Genomic DNA, 23,153 nt, shown 5'->3' on the forward strand with positions numbered 1-23,153 from the left:
TCAGAGGCTCTCAACTTCTTTCTTTCTGAGGCCCCGCCAACATGCTATAAAAACTCCACAGCCCACCTGTGGCACAACAACTGGTTTTCTGCATATAAAAGCCAGGGCCTGCCTTAGGGGGTAGCAAGCAGGGCAATTGCCTGGGACCTTTGGCTTCAGCCCTGGGTGGTGGGGCTCAAGGCCTCTGCCTTCAGCCCCATGTGGTGGGGCTTCAGCTTTCTGACTTGGGCCCCAGCGAGTCTAATGCCCTACTTGGTGGAACCCCTGAAACCTGCTCACGGCCCCCCAGGGGGCCCCAGGCCCCTGGTTGAGAACTGCTGCCTTAGATAAATGGATGTCCAGTTCCATACTTTAGTATATGTTAATTTTAGAGCAGGGGAAATATTTCATATTTTACGTCAGAAACACCCTTTGCACTTTTCTGTACAATAAGTGAAAATATCCCTAATTACTCTGACACTCTGCATTAAAGTTCAGATAGCTGTAAGGTATAATTTTATTCTTTGCCCTCCCAAACATCTATACATTGGCCTATATTTATACTACTGGAGACGCGCCCCTTCCTGCCAGTTTTGCTGACAGAGGGGCGCAGCTGTCGATGTCAGGTAAATGTGAACCACACTGCCAAGAGAGTAAACTGGCACAACTCTTGGATCTGCAGGATTTTCCAGGTGTCCACAGTGTTTAGGGTCATGAACACTTCCTGTGCCACCAGGTCTCAAATTCTTTCGCATAGAGGGCAGCATGCAGATATTTTCTTTTCCAGTGGGTTTTTCCATGAGGTGAAAATTTGACTGACATTTTCATATTGCAGGAACTATGCCTGATTTGCATAATGACCTGAACAAAAAACGTTGTGGTGCATAACAGTCTAGACAAATACATCTTGTTTCCATGTGGTGCCACAAAAGCAGCCAACTAATAAATGCAGGAACCTCCCTTTTAATGCAGTTAACACCTCCAAAGTTCTGGAACATATTTAGCACCAAACTTTAGGTTATTTATTTTATTTTGTTAACTGAAACTGGGAGTTGAACCTTTCTGACTCAATTTGTTAATACAACAAGCACATCCATGGGATCTCTTGGTCCACCTAGCATCAAGAAACCACAGAGCCACAAATCAAATCACAGAGTCATTAAATGGCTTATCAAGCCTACTCTCGTCATTTGAGACATTTACACAACTCAATTTCTCACAGGAAGTGCTTCCTATTGGATGCCATTTAGCTTTCTGCCATCAAAAAAATCTTGTGAACTAAAATTTAAATACTGTAGTGTATCAAATTGGCACTCACTTCCACCAATGGTACAGTTTGGAGCATTCTGATATGACAATTGCTGCTTTTGAGGTACGATGAAGTTTTTAAAAGAACAGGGGAGTGATTATCAAGGGATACATCTTTACCCCTGAAATGAGGTATGGTAGGTCTCTATGAATGTCATTTCATGTCATGTCATAGGAGTACCGTGTGTGTTCCATCTATACGGCTGCACACAAAACAGAGATAGTGTCACACAGGAATCACACACTTAAGGAATCTACCGAAGCATCATGAAATAAACACAAGCTCACGTACTGCAGTATAATACAAAAGATAGGTGACGTTGGTTTAGAGGCACAATCATGTGTATACATCAATTTCTGCTGATGATTCTTCAAATAATATTATTAATTTAGCCCAAATCAGTTATCACTTAATTTTTCATGATGTAAAGAGAGTACTTTGCTTAGGTTAGCTATTACAGTGTCATTCACTGTCTTGGCAGAGGGGATTTCTACAGTGAGAAGTGTCTTTCTAAAAGTGTTGCTTTAAACATGCTGCTGTAACCAGCAATGTTGGAAAGTCCATTCATTGCACTGTTGAGCATAAAAGGAGAGCGTATCCTTTGCAGGGCTCATAAATAAAGTCTCTGGCAAGGACTGGATATTCAATAACATTTACTAGTTGATCAATATATGCTGGCTATATTATAAGGCAAAACCAACAAAGTTGCTAGTTTACAAATTCCCTTATTCACAAAGGAATACATAACATATACTGTCTGCAGGAAGGGTTTGCTTAGCATCCCTCGGAAAAAAAAAAATGTTCACATTCTTTAGGTCTGACCCGTGGCAAGGACATAGCAGGGTTAGATAACATCTATTACTGACCATATGGAAGCGTTTAATTGTGTAAGATCAGAGATTCAGACCAGCTGAATTCAAATTAAAATGCACATGTAAAAAAGAAAGTGTGATCGGAGTTGAGGGACAAGAGACATTCAGACTAGCATATGGCGTTTCCTGTGGAGAGCAAGATGGTCCGAGCGTGAGAAACTACGGTCACAGTCCGGGCACTGGAAGGGTTTGATTCCGGTATGTTTACGGAAATGTCGTGTTAGTTCATCAGAACGAGCAAACTTCCACGTGCATCCCTCCCAGGTGCACTTGTATGGCTTTTCACCTGGGAAAGGGAACAGAAAATGAGGGATTTAAAGTGGGGAAAAAAGGGTGGGGCTTCTCTGGGGTGTTTCTGAATGTTAACACACAAACATGTGAACTGCTTTATACCATATGATTCATCCTCTCTCCCCCATTCAGACCCCAGCTAATTCTCTTCTACTCACCCAAACTGACCTATCTAGCTAGCATAGTTTGTGAAGTTCTTGGTTTGCTTATGAATTTCTAAATGTGCATGAAGTGACTAGGTCAAGAAGGGTTGTGTGTTACATCTTGTTTGTATTACTCTGTCAACACATTCCTCCCTTTCTTACCCCTACATGTTTGTACAGCATCTAACACTACAGGGTCCCAATTTGGTTGCAGTCGCTATGAGTTACTGTAATGTAAATAATGATGTTGTCATAAGAGGTACAGTTAAAGGTGGATCCGCTTAACTAATTTCCTTTCTATGAGCCTGATTCTCATTTCCACTAAGCTCCATTACATTGCTGGGGAGTAAATGGCCATAGTGTAACTAGGAATCAGGCCTTGTATCTTCTCTGAACAGGTCTTACTGTCACAAACTTCCAGTGTATGTCCAAACAATGTGTCAAGGCATGCCTGGAACATGGTGATTGAGAATAGGTATGGGGACATCTTTATTTGAAAGGAGCTCTTAGAAAAGAGCATTCAGAAGGAACCTGACCAGTGTTTAAGAGTGGCTGGATGCAATGCCGAAACCTTAACAGACACTTTACATTTGGCACCCAGTTCAGGCCTGTGTAAACGAGTGCTACTCCTATGGAAGTCTCAAAGCCAAATGTAGCAGTGATGTAAGTTGTGAGGTAGTGCAGCTTGCACTGATTTGGCATTTGGTGGGTGTGCAAATGAGTACCTTGCATGCCATGTGGGCAGAAGTGGGTATAGCAGAAAGAAAAGAAAAAAGCAACTGACATTAGCATATAAGAGATACTAGGAGGAGCTTACTTTGACTTACAACCTCCTGCTAGCTGCTTTTCCTGCTCCATCCCCCTTCTACTCCATGGCCTGTAAGGGCATATTTAAGCTTGGAGTGAGGGGGGTTATTCCCAGCTCAAGGAGATATACACTAGCTCTGACTGACCTAGAGTGCTAAGAACAGATTGTTGCCGGAGCAGCACAGCAGGCAGGAGGGGATGCCTAGAGTACGTACCCAACTGAGACCACAGGCAGGCACGCGGGGTGGCTACACTGCTCATGTCATTGTGGCTACACTCTGTTTGCAGTGTGCTAGTTCAATCAGAGCTAGTGTGAATATTTCTCCTTGAGCTTTCACACCCCTAGCTCCAACTGTAGACATACCCTATGTTACACACATTTTAACATAAGAACGGCCATACCGGGTCAGACCAAAGGTCCATCTAGCCCAGTATCCTGTCTTCCGACAGTGGCCAATGCCAGGTGCCCCAGAGGGAACGAACAGATAATCATCAAGTGATCCATTCCCTGTCGCTCATTTTGCAAACCCAAATGAATGTCAAACCTGTCTAACCTGCCTGACTTCACCATTTATACCTGACATGTAACCTACCATTACCACTGAATTTTAATCTTGGGTTTCCATAGCCAACCCAGACTAAAGGGAAGATTTTACCACTACACAGTGGGACTTCCTGGGACATGTGACTAGGACTCAGTGAGCTGGCAGAAGGAGATACGGTTAGATTGCTTTACCCCTTCTTTCTTTAAAATGTTGTATTGGTGGTCTGTACTTTAAACAGAACTCGGATAAATTTATGTTAGCCCATATATTTCCTTTAGTTTGAAAAAGCCTGAAGCACCTGTTAGATATCTAGAGCTGGTCTTCTGCAGAAACCAGAAGTCTGGCCTGGACTGACCCAGACCAATATGGATGAAAGGAAAGTGTACCAAGACTCATACCTGTATGCGTTCTTCTGTGAGCTTTTAGGTGGGAGCTTTTAGTATAGACCTTGTTGCAACCTTCATAATCACATCTGTGTATTCTGCGTTTCCTTTGTGTGTCTGGAGATTCCACAGGTAAAGGTCTCTTTCCTGGCTGAACTATAACTGAAGGGTGATTCCTATGAAAGTGAAGATATAGGTTATGACTGATGAAAAGTATTTGACAAAGTAAACCTCATTCAATGATCCACAATAAAGCCCCTTTATTCACTACCATTCTGTCTCTTGGCAGTGTGAGCAACATTACATGTACGTAAAAGAATTTAAGACGACTTAGCAAATGTCATAGATTTTAGCAATAATATTTTGATTCTTTCCTCTTTTGAGTTTATTCACTTTGTGGCATGAGCAAAACCAAAGATATTCTTCTCAGCATGCTTGGATTTTAATTTATTTTTACTTATAAAGAAACGAAAGTCAGACTCTTGTTTCTCAGGCAAGTATGCTCAGGATTTCCAAACTCTCTCACTGAGTTTCCAGTTAACTTTCATTGCTTTTGTTTACATTTTTTATTCTTCCTTAGGAGACAGCTAATTTGTTTTTAATTTAAAACAGCTTTTCCATATTATTAAAGACATCATATCTTTAGTCTTAAAGCAGAACTCAGAGTTTTTATTGTTCCAGCCACTCCTTTAGAGAGTAATTAAGAATTTCCTGTTTGGTGCTGGCAGAAGGGTGCGGCCTCCCTTTACGACTGACGTCAATTCCTAAAAGTAGAGTTTAGACTGCATGTCACACCCACAGGATGTCTGAAATTGGCACTCCACCTTCATAAACATGATTTTCTTGCCTTTAACCCCACAGGTACTATTCAGGTAAGACATATACATATTTTTATATATACATATTTTTATGTATACACACACACACAATTATGTGTATATTGAATAAACACACCTTTCTAAGGATATTATCAGCTGCATATATAAAATCACTGGGACCAGTCATGAACCTGCCTTCTATGCCAATGTTAGAGGAAGGAAAAGAGCAAAATATATATTTTTAAACAGATAGGCCTTTTAAATCACACAGCTTCACCGGACACATTTTTCAACTGATTAATGAATACATATTACAGAGTCTTATATATTTTCTAGCTTTTAAGTGAAACTTAATATGCCACTTTCCACAGCTCACATTGGCCAGGAACAGCAAACCGCAGCCACTGGGAGCCGGGGGGGGGGCCGTGCCTGCGGACAGTCAGCGTAAACAAACTGTCTCACGGCCTGCCAGCAGATTACCCTGATGGGCCACATGCAGCCCAGAGGTTGCCCACCACAGCTATGAGTCCTGAGTCACTTGGTGACTTCTTTGTGAGCCTAAGGTGCCATGAGTAACTCAAAAAAGCATATCCAGCGATGGAAAGATTTGTTGTTCAACATCATATTAATTGTAGTTAAAATATTATGATGGGCTCACCAGATAATGCTGTTATACAGTCCTACATGTTCCTAGAAAGTGAGCAAGATTTTAATCTTAGAAGAAATGTTCTATTATTGTTAGTTTTGTTATGCAGTAGTCCTTTGACAGATGTTGTGGCAGACAGAAGAGAGTAAATTCTCTGCTTTATTCTCTGTATTTGGAGGCAATTCTTGAGACACCAGCTTCTTGAGAAGTAGGCATTGGTGTGCAAGCTGACATTGGTGGAAGAGGAGGTTGCCTGCATGCAGTTTGTGATGACCTTTGTTCCAGACTGGTATAGGTGTGTAAATAAAGCAAGTTACACTTAGAGTACACGCAGACTCTCTCTTTCTTATTTCTCTTCCATTGGGAAGCCAACCTGCAATACTACAAAATTCTGCAAGTGATTTCCAGAGTGGGACACTGGTTTAAGAAATGAGACAATGGTGTCGGAAGAAGGGCCAACATTATTAAATAACTGCTGAAATAAAAGATCATCTGTAATTCCATAAGGTCTTGTCTCTGCTTACACAAGCATATCCGAATTCATTTGAGCCTTGCGCATGTGGGTGTTTTTCTCAAACAGCTAACAATGTCTTCCAAAAATCATGTTATGACAGTTTATTTAAGCACGGCCTTGTCCCCACACCCACAGCCCACGTGATGAGGGTAGCATGAGTCAAACTTTGATTTCACACAAACAAGAAAACACAAAAGTAAGGCTTCATATTACGTTTCATCCATGTCTGTGTATGGCAATAGTCTGAGAACAATACATGAACTTTGATTTAAAGGGAGAACTCGGATATTTCTTTAATTCCTACACAACAGATATTGACTTTGGGTTAAGATAGCTAGATTGTACAACCCACCAATGCTCACTGTAAGACTTCAATGGCTTTTATATATTTTACATACAACCCCCCTCCCCTTTCAATATTTAGATAGCAAATTCAAGCACTCAAGGGTTAGAAAATGCCAGATTTATGGTTGCTTGTGCCATCTTCATTCAGTCCCCTTATATGTACATCCCATGCACTGAAAAGGCAAGGGTCCTGTAGAAAAATAGTATGTTATTATATAAATATAATAATGCACGTTCAGAAGCGGACCAAATTAAGGTTGCATGCGAAACTCAAAATCTGACTCTAACTTTCAAGTGCTTGATTTTGCAACTAAAACAATGTTAGTTTAGTGCAATATTTTGTATATGATGTCCTAGGGTTTTTTGAAAGGACAAAGTTAAAAACTATTATGTACAAATGACCTCCCTATCATGCATCAATAGTAGGATCTGAACCATGAGCCTTCAGCACTACGGCTCAGATTGCAACCATTGCAGGACTAACAACACTACATGGCAGTAGGAGAAGGCTGATATGCCAGAGTGGAGGAAGGGCTGCTGGTGCCCTATGCTGGGTCCAGGGGGTGATCAAGGGGAGTCCAGCCCAGCTCATTCTCTCTGCTCCACCCTAGGCTACTAGATCCAGGGGTTTATTGCTTGGCTTTCTCTCCCTGCACCCCTGGGAGGTAGGGGACTCCTGTCCCATATGATGCTTCTGGTAGGGATGAGACTTTGGGGCCATGTGCCAGGCTGTCGAGGATGGAGGGATTATTGGGGGAAGCCCAGCCCAGCTCTCCCCAACTACTGCTATAACTGTTCTGGCACTCCCAGGCATTCCCAGCATAGTGTCGTCTGCTTTGGCAGAAGCATGGGCCAGGCTCTCTAGAACGTTCAGTGACTGTGGCGGCTGCCAGAATTTTCCTGAGGAAATGGTGATTTTTAACACTACAACTGAGGTAGATCTGAATGGAGTTACATGGGACAAAAACGGTATTTCTGCAGCCTGAGGAGTTTCTCCCTGGAAATATCAAAGGCCTGCTACCACCAGGAGGTGTTGCTGCTTCTCTAAGAAAAGGTCACAAAAATTCACCCCATCCCCAATGTAACATTTTTCCAGGTTACCACAATTTAATAGCTGTTTAAATATGGGCCTGGTTCTGCGAGACTATTACAGGAAGAACTACTATTGACTGTACTGGAAGCTCCATTTGTAGTAGTTTCCAGGACTGGGCCCTATATCACTTTAGGAACACATTATACAACTATAGAAGATCTATGCAGTTCACATGTACATAGCATGCACACTAACCATTACACTGCTGAAAACAAAGTTGAGGCTGAAGGGAAGAGGAGGAAAAAACTAAGCATGAACTCCAATTCATTTACAATCTGCAACCCTTATTTATGATATTTTACTACATGCTTCAAAGCACAGTAGCTTTCCCCTCAAAGAACTTTTGTTGCCCCCGTATATGGAACCCAATGTATAGCAAGGCAGTATGCTTCATTGTTCAACTGAAGATAGATACTTTAGGGCTAATTACTTACTCTTGCAACATTACTTGCTGAGGAGACAAGGAGGTCATCATTGGAGGAGACATTTGTTCAGGATAGAACTCGGTTCTTGGTGGTTCGATTCCTGGTTCTACTTTGATTGTTTTCTTTAATGTGGGCTTCTCATAAGATTCAATTACAGGCACTAGAGGAAAAAAAAATCAAATATATATATAAAAAAATCAAATATATAAAGAGTTATAAAGAGTTATGTGAGTTACTGATATCAATAGATTTATATGGGTATCAATAGAGCAGAATTTGATCGAGTAAAACTAGGGGAAAATATTCACACAGTAAAGTCTAGGTATTGTATGTTTTAGAAGAAAACAAAAGAATATTTGTCTCTCTTTTTCATTTCCCTTCAAAATATTCTGACTTATCCTAAAAAACTCAGGGACACACAGTTATTTTTCCAGATTTGACTAGCAAAAAAGGAGTAGTGGCACTAATTGTTTTGCTGGCCAGGGAAGAAAATGCGTCATGCCCCTTTTCCACAGCAACTGAGCAAAACAAAAAAACCAAACCACACCAAAGCAAACTAAAAAAACAAAACTCCTCCTCCCCTTATAGTCAGCTGACTGGAGTGGAGGAACACCTCTTCTCCTCCCCAAAACAAAAACAACCCCAAACCATTGAATGGCACAGCAGTACAGCAAGCCCCTGGAAGTTGGTGCCCAGGGCAACTGTGCTGCGTAAAAGAGCACTGGTCCCGCATAAAAGAGAAACATAGCACAACAGCACCCACCTGGCATGCTACTTGGATTTTCCAACTCTTCTGCAAGAACAGTAGACACCATTATAGGTTGATGGAGATGTGGAGCATACATAAAAGGAACAGGCTGGACCACAAGTGGCTGTATAACTGGAAGTATTCCAGGGCTCCTAAGTCCAGGGCGTGAAAGAGCAGCCATTACTGGAGGGATTGTTAATGGCATGGAAAAAGGCTGAACTCCTGGGGGAGGTGGTGGGGTGAATTTTTTCATAGGCGGGCTGGGAGAGGACAAAGTTAATCCAGGTGAGGCTCTTCTATGTACAGTCTGAAATTTCAGAGGAGAAGGAGAACTTCCAGCTGAACATGGTGAGCTTCGTTTATTCACTGTAAGGTCAACTGGCTCCATTTGGATTCCATTAGCTAGTCCTTCTGGGGTTGGATAGAATTTATTGTGCAACATATTTGGGGTAGGATAAATGACACTGTATTTGTTTGGCTTCATTTGGTCCATGTAATTGGACTGGTATGACTGTGAGAGGGAAAAAAAAAAAAAAAAAAAGAAGATGAGAATTGATACAGAAGCCATAACAGGGGAAAAAATAAAAATCTAGTGCTAAGTTACTAATGGCTGATCAAGTGAAGGAAAACAAAAAAGATGCAGACATGACATTTTCATGTACTCCTTTCTCTGAGAGAATGTACAAGATTTCTCACAGGGGAAATTATTCAATTCCTGATTCACTAATCATTTGGAAGCAATACACAATACATGATGAAACAGAGAAAAAAACCAGACAACTCAAGACTTATTCAAAGTGCTTTACAAACATTTATTAAGCTTCATATCCATCCTTCATGGTAGGTACATTAGGTACTATCCCCATTTAGAGATGAATAAACTCAGGCACTATGGAGACTAAGCAAGACAGTGGTGAAGCTGGAAATAGAACTCAGGCATCCTAAATCCCCCAACTGTTCTAATAACTGGAAAACACTGTGCCTCAATCTTCATTAAAACAGAAATCTAAACACAAACCCCCCTCCCAAACCAAAACGTATGCAACTGAGCTCTGCAAACAGTATCACAGACAGTAAATATGAAAAAGCAAATTGGGAAATGAGTACATTCTAAACCATTTTTTCAGTGTTTTTTCTTGGAAGGGGGTTGGGGAGAATGCAGCTAACTTAGCTGTTTTAAACTTGGAAAATAGCTATCCGGAAGGGGGGGCAAAGTCTGATTATCTGAGGTGCTGAGTCAGAATTTCCTATAAGTCAAGAGGAGCAAGTTGATGATGCTTATGCCCATTCAAGATTAGGCCCATAACTGACCCTTTCATACCTAAGCAATAACATTTTCCAGTAAAACACTGAGAATCACCATAGAGGTGATACATATTATGCAATGCTGAGATACTCTGCTGAACAAAAAGAAAAGGAGTACTTGTGGCACCTTAGAGACTAACCAATTTATTTGAGCGTAAGCTTTCGTGAGCTACAGCTCACTCCGATGAAGTGAGCTGTAGCTCACGAAAGCTTATGCTCAAATAAATTGGTTAGTCTCTAAGGTGCCACAAGTACTCCTTTTCTTTTTGCGAATACAGACTAACACGGCTGTTACTCTGAAACCTGTCTACTGAACAGTTTCTCATATTAAAAGTGTTTAAAACAATGTTATTTTTAATGAAGATAACTAGTTATATGAACTGATAAGGTGCCAAAATATGAACTATACAAAGTGTAGACTATCCATTCTACTAATTTTTGATATCAGCAGTTTTATTAACTGAATTTCCACTTGTGGTTCTTGGATAAGTCAATCCTTGCTCTGTAGCTATGCTGTTTCCTGACAGGAATAAAACACAGTTTAGATTTTTGGAAGCACATTGGACCAGAAAGGGTGTGTGGGGTAAATTTTTAAAAATGGTAAGGATAGAGATAATTTATGAGCATAAAGCTAATGGACTCTAGTATACAATCACTTCCACAATATTTTTAAATGCATTTTGTTAGGGCTAAAAATTCTAGCTAGGTCTTGCCTTGCTCTTACATCTGTATTCTCCTCCTCCTCCCAGGTATATTTTAACTGTTATTCATTTGAAGCTTAGCCAAAAACATTACTGTAAAATGTTTTGGAGTTATTGCCTTTGTTTTGATTATTGCAAGAAACAATTCTATGACACTTTAGAAAATGGGAAGTTCTTCTGTAGCACTCCTAAGATTGTAGGTAGATACAGCAACAAAGCTGAGTAGCTTATTCTGTACTCTATGCATACACATAATTAGCATTAACTTTTTAAAAAAAGTTACATACACATAGGGAAATTAGAAGAGAACTGCCACCTATGTGGTTGGTAATAACATTTTTCATTTCTAGAACTTACTTAAAATTATATAGTGGATTAAATGTAAGAATCTTTGTAGCAATTATATTCAGTTGATCTTAAAGGATTATTTTTCATATAAAATAGAACTTATGCTTATACCTATAGTAAATTAATAATTTAGCTAACATATCAGTATTTGTTTTTGATAATAAAGTTCACAGGAATTAATGTTTTAAATCTTAACTATTTTAGCATGTGTGCGTCTCAGAGCAAGATATATACAGAACTCACAGAGCACTGTTAGATAAGGAAATAATTATATTTATTAGAATTCTGAGTGATCAAGGCCACAGACTACTGATGGAGTTTAATATTTAACAGTATTTAGCATCTGCTGAATCTGATTAAGGCATGGATGTAGACAGAAATTCAAATACTTAATATGTAAGCTGTATTAAGTGCTTGTGTTAAAACTTATGTTATTGGCCTACAGTACAAAGTCCACTTGACTTCACTATGCTGTAGAAACATTTAGTGATACAGCTAGACATCAGTGGAACCCTGGAAGAATTATCACAACATCACTATGTGTACATTAATTTTTTGAACTGCGTTCCAACATCAGTGAACAATAGTAGAATTCCTAGAACATTTTTCATCCAAGTAAAGTAATCTTATTTTCAGCCAATATAAGGTCTTGAACCTACAGACATTTGTGTATGTGACTGCCTTCATGCACAAGAGTAGGCCCATTGTGTCACAGTCTGCAAAAGTTTCTGCAGAACTGGGGCCTAACTAGTCTGTTTTTAAAACCATGCTGTATTGAGAAGGCCTAGGAGGATTGTAACGGAGTACTGGAAAGGCAAAATGAAGAAAGACTATCCAATTAAAATCTTAGTTTAGAGGAGAGAATTTTTTCAGTAAAGTAGGAATCTGCAGAAGAATGAAACACCTTTGGGCTATAACCTAGTTCATTAAAACATTTTTCTTTCTTTCAAGATTCCAGGTCAAATGAAACACATTGGCATTTTTCCAATCTATTAAAACAGTAGTGCAGAAAAATACTGCAATGATTCTGAGCTGTTTGGGGAACTTCTTAGTATTAGTTTAGAAAAGTTAGAGCTTAAATTCAAAGTAATAAAGACTTCAAAAATTAGGATGATGACAATTATATTTTTAAAACAGTTGATTTGTTGGGGATTCAAACCTGCTCTTGAATTGCTTTGAATGAAAGGTTTTCATTGTTGTAACTAAACTGGCACAGATTTGACTTAAGTCAGCTATTCTTTTGTGCCAGACTGGAGAGGTTGTCTCATTTTTCTAAGCTTTCCTTCACTCTGAGATTTTACTTGCCATGTTCCTATTTGAACTGCAGAAAACGTTAGTGATAAAAAAAAGTAGGAGACAATGTTTTTCCTTACAGAATTTTTTCCTACTTAGTTTTGTAATCTTAAAAAGTAAAAGAAGAAATGCTAGGTATAGAAAACCTTAGAAGTCAATGCAGGTATAAAGAAAACAGAAAAAAGTTTAACAAACGTCTCAGTTCAGATTATACATATAAAAATCATCCAAAACATAGTCAACCATTTTCTACATTATATTAAACACATAAAAAACAAACAAAAGGGCAGGCTATGACATTACAGATCAATGTAAAGTAAGAGTATTCTGTCAATCAAACAGACTCAAATAGCATATACAATACTACCCACTTATACTGAAACTCATATAGTGCGTTAGTGACTGCACTTCAAGTTAGTGAAAGTCACTTTCAGCTGAATCTCATTCCTCTTATATTGAAGCTTCATTTGTCTTCTAGAAGAGTGAAACTTCATTATGAATTAGTTTTAATCCCTCTGGAATGCAACAATTACCATGATCAGATTGATAAGAATTGATACTTTTCAAAAAGATTGTCACTGCCCCCTACTTCTCCACACTGGCCTGGAAAAGCTGGCCATCACATAGGGGGATCAGTAAAGAAGAATCTCTTACTACAAGAACTCCCAACAGTAATCAAGAGAAGTGGTCTGTGATATTGCTCCACGCTAGGAGTGACTACCTGGCCTTCCAGAACCTCCAGTCACAGCAGCCAGTGTCCCTGAAGCCTGCAGTTTCAGGGGGTGAAGAAAGGTCTCCCATAAGAGATCTTTTCCTACTGGTAGATCCCGTTCTTCTACGTAGGAACTCAGTTAACAGTGATGGTTTGTGTGAAAGATGTACCTAAAGATGGCTCCAAATCAGCAAACAACTTAATAACGTGGTGAGCCTTCCACTGAAGCCAATAGCACTACTCACATGCTCAGAGTTAAGCATGGGGTTAAGATCTGTACTGAACTGAGGGTTGTTAAAGAATCCCACCATTGTCCTGTGACTGCAGAGGTGGTAATGGGCCACTATACCCTGATTGGTCCCTTACACTATCTGCTAACTATTTATGCTAAAAAATGCGTTCCACCTTGCATTTAGCTGTGATACTGGGAGTACCTTTCTTAGACCTGAAGAAGAGCTCTGTGTGGCTGAAATCCTGTCTCTCTCACCAACAGAAGTTGGTCCAACAAAATATATTACCTCACCCACCTTGTCTCTCTAATGTCCTTGGACTGACATGGCTACAACAATACTGCATACCCATCAAACACACCCCCCTTAACTTTACAGTGACAATATAAAAATGTTTTCTGTTTTGTAATGCTAAAATAGAGGATCTCCTGCCAATATGCAAGGAACATTTTACAAGTAAGAGAATAACGCAAAATACCTTAGAATATAATTAACTCCAATTTAGAGTCAATTGTAGATTGCTGAAATACTACAGGATACTATATCACCACAGAAGATTAAATATTAATAGCTACATTCCATAAAAAAAGTTTGTGGTGAAACAACTCGACTACTTGACAGGCTTAGTTGTCCAGCTGAAGTCACACGAGAAGGGTGACCAGGATTTAACCTGAAATACTATATAATTTCCCCCAAAGCATTTTTATTATTCATGCTTACAAGATGAGATTTATTTACAAGTGCACTAGTTACAAAATACCTCAAGGTATCATGCAGCTAGGGCACTTTATCTTAAAAAGTTGCAAACCAAATAGTTTTGGAGACTGCTTTGGGACACAAAGGTTGTTCACTTCCATTCCAGAAGAAAGCAGGCACCACAGAAAAAAAGCAACTTGGCAAGTAAATTGTCACTATCTTTGCCCAAGCATTTAACAAATGCTTGTAACAAATATTCACTTTATTTTAGGTGGAACTGAGATAACACTGTAACTAGATCTATTATACACCATCATTTAAATGTTTTCTTCATATAATAAAATGTGCACAATAATTCAATGCCACTGAGCGTATGGGCCAATAGTAGGATGACAAAATACTTTGGGTGCGTGCTTTAACCATCTGAGAAGTGTAGCTAATTCTTTAAACCACATACCTTGAAACAAGCTTTGGTGTTAAAACTTTGTAATTTGTTTCCTTCCCCCACCCCAAATTTGTCATAATGTCATAAGCTAGCGGTGTTTTTGACTTAATTTTGCATATACAATACATGGTGCATTCTCACATATTTTAATTTGGTTTTGCTATTAAAATAACTAATGATTTTTAATAGTTTCATTTTGTTTGATTTCTTACAATGCTATCAAAGCAGCAGATACAACACGTATAAGGCCTGATTTTAAAGGCTCTGAGCACTGTTGGCTCCCAGTGAAGTTAATGGAATGCTCATCTCCTCTGAGAATATGGACAATAGCTTTTCCGCTACCAATCCCATGGGAGATAGTTAAGAAAGTTAGCTTGCTTAGGCCTGGTCTACACTTAAAAATTAGATCAACCTAGCTACAGGGCTAGGCCCTGAGTGCAGTAGTTAAACTTGACCTAACCCCTGTTGTAGATATAGCTAGGTCAATGAAAGAATTCTTCCATCAACCTAGCTACTGTCTCTTGGAGAGGTGGATGAACTACAGAGATAGAAAACCCTCTTCTGTTGATATAGGAAGCATCTATGCTACAGCAACACAGATGGAGGACAGACAGCCCCTTAGCCACTATGCTACTTTTCTTGCCATGCTCTCTTCACACTGAGATCCCCACGCTCTTTAAAGGGGGTTACAGGCCAGCTGTCTGCTAAGGCCATGTCTACACTCCAGCATAGTTATGGAACTGTAGCTATGCTGCTGTAACCCTGCAGTGTAGATGCAGACTACAGAGGTGGAAAGGGTTTTTCCGTCACTGAGCAATGGTTGCATTATTCCATCAACCTAGCTATGTCGACTCTGGAGGCTAGGTTAGCATAGTGATGGTACTCAGGGATATGGATTTTTCACATCCCCAAGCACTGCAGCTATGTTGACCTATATTTTAAGTGTAGGCCAGGCCTAAGTAGTTCCTGATGGCCTAGCTCCACGGGAGCTGCACTACCAGGGACAGCTGGGAAGACCAGGCTCTCAAAGGTTTGGGGGACTAAATTGCCAGTTTGCCCATAGACATAGACTCAAAAATTTCTACTCTCCTGAGGAGGAACTGAGTAATCTCTGAGAGGGGAACTTCACTGAATTTTCATTCCTCCTTTGTACCTTCTTATGACAGAATCTACAATCAGGCCCAACATTATTTCCTTTTCCTAGCTACACTCATTTAATGCAGTAAGTAAAAGGACAACATGCATATTTAATAAAAGGGAATAGCTCTGTGATGGGTGGCCTGAATGGTGGCAGAAAGTAATCTGCAGGACAGTTTGAAGTCCCAGCACAGGGAAAGTACAATTTATCTTCAAATGGCACATGGAAGAGCAACATCCCACTCTTGGGCTGGATTACTTAACTAAAGAAACACTCAAAGGGTATGTCTACACTAGAAATGTATGTGGACCTATTAGATTGACTTACAGCCACTGTGGTGGTGAATGTCCACACCACCCTCATTGGGTCAGTGGTACGCACCCTCACCAGGAGTGCTTCCACCAACCTAAGAAAGGCAGTTTGGGGAGCTGAGAACCCAGTCTCCCCTCTTCCCCCACCATCCCCACACCGGGAGCCAGGCAGCCATGTCAATTTCAGGCTCAGGTCACCGGAGCTTCTCCCCCTGGCTCCCAGCCAGGAGTGGGGTCCATTCTCCACCCCACCCCAGAAGCGGGTGGCAGATGGGCTCTATCTGCCTGGCAGGGACGCAGTGTCTACATAGACACTGCGTTGCCCTAACGACACCGACATAAGCCTTACATCTCTTGTGGAGGTGAAGTTATTATGTTGGTGTAGTAGGGCACTTGCATCGGCGGGAGGAAGGCTGTAGTGTTGACACGGACATAATTAGGGCAACATAAGCTTCCTTGACCTAGCTGTGTAGTGTAGACCAGCCCATAGTATTTGTCTGTTGACTAACTCCCTATTCCTCACTGCTCGAACAGGCATTTCCCTGCCTCTGCTCAGAAGACTGCAATGTAAACAACACAGCAAAAAAGTAAATTGTGTTTCTAAAATTCAAGTAGTTTAAATAATCTAAAGGTATTTTAGCAATCAACATAAATAAATGTATTTAAAATTGGATTTAAATTGATAGTGCCCCTTTTACATTTTTTAATTGGTAAAGGCAGCAAACTTTTCGCTGAAAGCTGCTTTTCAAAGGCTTTCTACCAAATATTACAAACAACAATATCCATGACAACTTTGTTTCTAGGGCCTCAAACTGACCCTTAAGTCTTGTATAACCACTGTTGGCAGGAACAGCAAAAGCCAAAACAGAGATGATCTAATTTTATAAGCTTCTCATTACCAGCTTTCACATAAAATACACAGTCCAAATTTTTCCCTTTGCAACTATTTTCCAAGTACACGGAAGCAGAGGCCTATGGCACCAGACTCACCCAAAACAGCCTAGCCGAACCTTAGTTCCTTGCCTAGGGCCCAGATGTCCCTGCAAGGTGTTTATTCTTTTCCCCTCCCTCTCTCTGCATAGCTCTCATGATAAGTCTCAAATATCACCATGAAAAGTAAACATGGCATTGGCATCCTGACCAATGTAAGCAACACTAATGGCACTGTCTCCAGAAAGAGAAAATAATGCTACTAATGTGCAAATTTAGCTATTGCTGTTACTCAGGTATTCCATTTCACAGCAGTTCTCCGAGGAGGCCCTGGCTCTGTGAAGTTCACAGGAGTTTTGCTATTGATTTCACTGGCAGCAGAAGCAATCCCTACATGGCAATCAGGGTGATAACATGTTTGAAGACTTACCACTGAAATTGGTTCCATGGCTTCTTGCTTGATAGGGACTGGGTCAAACATTAGCATCTTTTCAGTGAAATCTTCTGATGTCTGTGTAGTCCTGCGTTACAGGGAGGGGAAAAAAACCCACCAAGTTAAGTTGTAGGAATGGCTAGAATCAAGTTTCTGAAATTTTTTTTGAACTCATTAGTCCATAAGATTAGATGTATTTGATTTAGTTCTTCCAAATCTAGAGATAAGCTTTATGTTTTCAAATATTCTATTACAATAAAACTGTTTGGTGGTAGGATATAAAAGTTACTTTGTAATTTCAGTAAAACCCTACGATCAGAATATATTTAGGCATAGTCCAGTGGATGATCGATCAAAAAGTATCAAACAGGGGTTGGGCTGAGGACTACGGCTGGGGGTGCAGGCTCTGGGGTGGGGCTAGAGATGAGGGGGTTCGAGGATGGGGCAGGGGGGTTCAGGTGTTGAGGGTGGTGTGGGCTCTGGGAGGGGACTCTGGGCTGGAGCAGGGGGTTGGGGTGCAGGGGGGGTATGGGGTCCCAGTGATGCTTACCACAGCTCCCGGGAAGCAGCCACCGGGTCCCTACAGCCCCTAGACACATGGGTGGCCAGGGAGGCTCTGTGCACTGCCCTTACATCCACAGAGACTTCCCCAGCAGCTCCCATTAGTCGCGGTTCCCAGCCAATTGGAGCTGCGGAGCCGCCCCTCGGGGCAGGGGCAGTGCGTGAAACCTCCATGGCCACCCATGTGTCTAAGGGCTGCAGGAACCTGGTGACCACTTCTGGGAGCCACGCCGAGCTAGGGCAGGCAGGGAGCTTACCTTAGCCATGGGCCCCTGTTGCACTGCCAACTGGACTTTTAACGGCCCGGTCAGCAGTGCCAACTGGAGCCGCCAGGGTCCCTTTTTGACTGGGCGTTCCAGTCAAAAACCGGACACCTGGCAAACCTAGATTAATTTTTTGTTTAGCCGAAGAGACAGTGAACACGAACAGATCTGAATCAGATTCAGGAAGGATGGCAGCCCAATACTTGCTAGTCTCCAGTCAGTAAGCCTGATGACAATATTGGTAACACTCTGGTGCTTTGACACCTACTTCCACGCAAGGAAGAAATTAAAAACAAAGCTAATTTGGAAAGGTACAATAGACAGACTCCCAATCAGACATCACAACTGATAATTCAACTATTTCACCAAAAGGAACTATGACAACTCAACCACTATTTTGAAACAACTGTACATTTCCAAGAGTTTCCTTATTAAAAACAAGATTTCAGAATTTAGATTGTGTGTCCCAAATTGCTTTAAAAAGGGAGCCATCTACTTTGTTAGCTTGTTCAAGCCTATTTTCAAGTCTATCTCATTTATAGTAACTTAACTATCGCAGGTAATAACCATATTTACACATTTACCAAGGATGACAATTGTGGAGGAAGGATGGGAAGATTTCAGGGAGGACCAGGAGCCTTTGGAGCGGGACAGAGAAATACTAGAGAGGATACACGGTAAAGCCAAATATTTTAGACAAGTGAAGGAAGTTAATACTCAAAGATATTAAAAAGTTCCAGCTGACAAGTTTTTATAAAAAACATTTAATATCATTTTTGAGAATGCAGATATCCTATATGAGAAGGCAGAGCCACTTCCAGAGTACAGCCTGGAGGACTGACAGAGTATTCCAGATAACAAGGAGAGTATGGAATACAATTGGTCTGGGATGGTGAAGTTGTATGTCCTGTACAGTATATGCAGTTTTCAGAGTAGCAGCCGTGTTAGTCTGTATCCGCAAAAAGAACAGGAGTACTTGTGGCACCTTAGAAACCAACAAATTTATTTGAGCATAAGCTTTCATGAGCTACAGCTCACTTCATCGGATACATGCAGTGGAAAATACAGTAGGGCGATTTTATATACACAGAGAACATGAAACAATGGGTGTTACCATACACACTGTAACAAGAGTGATCAAGTAAGCTGAGCTATTACCAGCAGGAGAGAAACAAACAAACAAACAAAAAAACAACCCTTTTGTAGTGATAATAGTATATGCAGTGTTGTAGCTGAATTGGTCCCACAATAAAAAAGAGAGGCAAGGTGGGTGAGGTAATATCTTTTATTGGACCAACTTCTGTTGGTGAGAGAGACAAGCTTTCAAGCTCTTCAAGAGCTCTGTGTAAGCTCGAAAGTGTCTCTCTCACCAACAGAAGTTGGTCCAATAAAAGATATTACCTCACCCACCTTGTCTCTGTACCGTATATATAAAGACTGATGGTAAGTACTAAACAAATTCAACTGCATCCAGTAGGTGGCACTAGAAATCTGTAACAAATAAAATGCTACTCTACTCCATCAAGACAATTCCACTGGGTATAAGCTTACTAATATATTAAAAGGTTTAATTGTGTCTGGAATTTTTTTCTTATGAATCAAACAGTTTAAATGGGACACAAGAATATATATGCCCCAATTTAGACCAATTCCAACAGTTCTACATTAATGAGCAATCATGCAATAGTCAGCGTGTACGCATTGGAGAAAACAATCTGAGATACGTGAGAGAAAGAAAGAGAATGAATTGTTTCAAGCCTACCAGGGATTTATTTTATAAATCAAGGGCAAAGCTTAGCAATTTATGGAAAATACTACAACAGTATACTTTCTAAGTACTTGAAATGAACAAAGCTTGATTTCTAAAGAACAAACTAAAGCATCACTGAATATAAGCATGAATATAATCATCCTGATAAACGGGAAGGGCCTGATTAAACCAAGTTGAGAAAAAGAGAAACAGATACAATAGTTCAAAGAAACTGCCAATTGTGTCTAAATTAAAAGTAATAGCTTTGAAAGATAGGAAATTTTATAATTTGGATGTGTCTATGTACATTTGTCAATAATGCCTGTGAGAAAGTTGAAAAAACAATTATGCAATGTTTCCTGCAACTTCAGGGAATTACTTAAATTAGATATTTTTCTGATTTTAAGCATTTCATATAATTTTCTGACAATTTACATTTTCCTAGTCACTTTCATGTGAAGAAACATTGTCTATACATGACTTCCCAAAGACACAGATATATGCATTTAACAATACATGACTGGATAAAGGATATCCCACAATGCAAAAACAACCGAAGCCTGCACTGCATGCCAGTCTTTATATGTACGGGAATTAGTAAATATTGACTTTCAGGTTTCCACTTTTTAATTTAAATGTGTTTTGGTGAAGTGACACCATCAACTTGTAATCTAGTCACTTGAAGGGGAAAAAAAGCTTAGTAGTCTCAGATAAATACGCCTTCCCTCGCCCCCCAACCTGTTCCCTCTGCCATTTTTTGTAGTTTTGAAAATCACATTTTTCTATTTTTAAGGTTTGTTTTTTTCTCTACTGCTGCTATATGAGAGACCCACATAGAAAATCACAGAAAGTGATTAAGACCCATATCCTGTAAACACTTAGCATACGCCTAAATTTACATATGTAAAAGTTACATACATGTATTTGCAGAATTAGGGGCTAACTGACTGTACAGAGGTTACAATGAAACTGACAATAGAAAGTGTCTTGCAGAGAGTAAAAGTGAAAAATTCTTTGTCTTTCATAGTCATCTAAAGTAGGAGTTAAAATTTTTACTTTTATTGCTGTATCATAGTATATAAGTTGAGTGTCCCTTTAATGTGTTATACTGTTCTTTTACTGTACTATTTCTACCTAAATAGTAAGAGAGGCTGATTTTCGACAGAGGGCAATACATTATGCATGATCTTTTGGTCCTGCAAGGCTGCGTTATATGTCTGTATTTTCAGCTGGTGTAATATGGTAAAGCTCCACTGGAATCAGTTTACTCCAGCTGAAGGTCTGACACTTATGAAATTGTCATTCTGGGATAAACTCTAAGGGTGAAAATAAACGCATGGAACAATGGTCTTTGTATTTAAAAGAACAATGCTTGAATGGAAGAAAGACACACTGGTTGCGAAGCCTGAATTTATTTCAAGTAAACAAAAAAATTGGATTTTATTATTTATGATAATATTTTATAGTAAAGGTTCTGTAGTATACTTGTAAAAATCATACATATGTAGGTATGTGAGATCTCACTATATACTCCCCTGCTGTTAAATGTTTGAGAAGCAGTGGGAGACTGCCTTATTTGTTTCAAACATAAGGTGTGAAGAATAGTAGGGATCTGCCTGCACACTGATTTCACAACATACTTGTTTCACAGCCCACAGCTTGTTTAGTAAATAAGAATAATTTATAGAAAACTAAAGTATCCTCTCAAGTACCTGCGGCACCCTCCAGACAGCAAAGCAAGGAGAAAGCATAAAATTCACACAAACCATATTAAAAATAAATAAATAAAAATCAGAAGAGTCGTCTTTATCTTTCTCAAATTAGATGAGCTATTTTGCATTGAAGTGCTTTTATGTGGGTAAAAGAATTTATGCTGTATGTAATCTGAAACTAAATAATTAACTGCAATGCAGTAGGCAAACATTCCACCCTCTCTCTCTCTCTTTGCTAACAAGCCACCCAGTTTTACTTTCCTGCCTCCTCCCATTCACTCCACCCTATGGATCTTTGCCAAGGCAGTCCAACTTGTCCAAACAGGACATGGCTTTTGATAAGATTCTGCTCACACCCTGTATTTCTAAAAGACAAGCCAAGCAATTCATTTTTGTATGTAAATAAGGACAGGTGCAAAGATAAAGTCCAAGCAAAGTCCCTCAACAATTTCACAGCTAAAGCCAAGCGAAAAGACAGCAGGTAAGAAAAAGACAACCCCCTGCCCTTTACTAAAGGAAAACACTATGTTTAAATCCTATCCAATATTCAGTGCTCCATCTCTTCTGAAAGAAATTTTTACGATCAAAATAGTTAATTTTCTTGTCAACATCAGAGATTTCTCCGTTTTAACTTCTTGACATGTATGGTTTAATGTGAGTGAGAGTACTTAACATGTGTTCCAGCAATAAGGATTTGTACAGACTGTTTACTCTGGATGAGATTCGCCCATGGGCATAGCAGCCACAGCATTATACCACTTGAACACAAGTGGAGGTGGAGGGCAGCCACAAAACACAGAGGGGCTCTGCATACCCACACATTGGTCCACAAGCATCATATAGCTTTCTGTGAGGGGAGGTGGTTTTGGGTTAGGGGCTGGTCTTAACCACACAGATCCAGCAGTTACAAACCCCCAAGAGAGATGCACAAGGGCTTTGGCCCATGTTCTAGTTAAATATCTGGAATAGTGGTGACCAATGATCTGATCCACACAATGGCTAGGGGTGGTGAGAACAGATTCTGCCCCTCCCATCCTCTGCACAGTACCCCGCACAAAGCTTGTTTTTTCAGTTTTTGTGTCGGGGGCAACAGGAGATGCCATCCTATTGCTGTGTGAGGCTCAATCATTGTTTAGAAACTGCTAAGTATTATTGGTATAATTACAAAGTAACTTGATGATTGCCACGAAATCAACACTGCATTAGTGCCCACCACTGCAGCTTTTGCAGTAATGTATCTACAAGGCAACTTGAATCAAGTGCCCACGGTTTTGCAGTCAAGGCTCTTTAGAACCAATTCTCATGATCTGAAACTACCTCTTCTTTCATGAATCTCAAGCTAAACTTCCCCTCCAATATTAAGGAGAAGTGATAATATTGAAAGAACTATACTGATGATATCCAAAG

General features: G+C 40.0%; 1 protein-coding gene across 6 annotated transcripts in view; it reads right to left on the minus strand.

Annotated features, from left to right (window-relative positions):
- Positions 1-1,924: 1,924 nt before the first annotated feature.
- KLF3 (Kruppel like factor 3) overlaps positions 1,925-23,153 on the minus strand; it is a 29,876-nt gene continuing 8,647 nt past the window's right edge. For 4 of the 6 annotated variants that reach the window (XM_027822185.3, XM_007059704.4, XM_043544522.1 and 1 more), the window contains 5 exons: positions 17,458-17,548; positions 8,934-9,429; positions 8,180-8,330; positions 4,345-4,505; positions 1,925-2,446 (listed from right to left, as the gene is read on the minus strand). In XM_027822185.3, coding sequence (XP_027677986.1) covers positions 2,265-2,446; positions 4,345-4,505; positions 8,180-8,330; positions 8,934-9,429; positions 17,458-17,514 — 1,047 coding nt within the window. In that variant the 5' untranslated portion in view covers positions 17,515-17,548 and the 3' untranslated portion in view covers positions 1,925-2,264. Of the gene's footprint in view, positions 2,447-4,344; positions 4,506-8,179; positions 8,331-8,933; positions 9,430-17,457; positions 17,554-23,153 lie in introns of all 6 variants that reach the window. The other 2 variants (XM_043544523.1, XM_043544524.1) reach the window with 1 other exon arrangement.

Source organism: Chelonia mydas, chromosome 4 (genome assembly GCF_015237465.2).
Source record: "Chelonia mydas isolate rCheMyd1 chromosome 4, rCheMyd1.pri.v2, whole genome shotgun sequence".
In the NCBI taxonomy this organism is placed as follows: Eukaryota; Metazoa; Chordata; order Testudines; family Cheloniidae; genus Chelonia; species Chelonia mydas.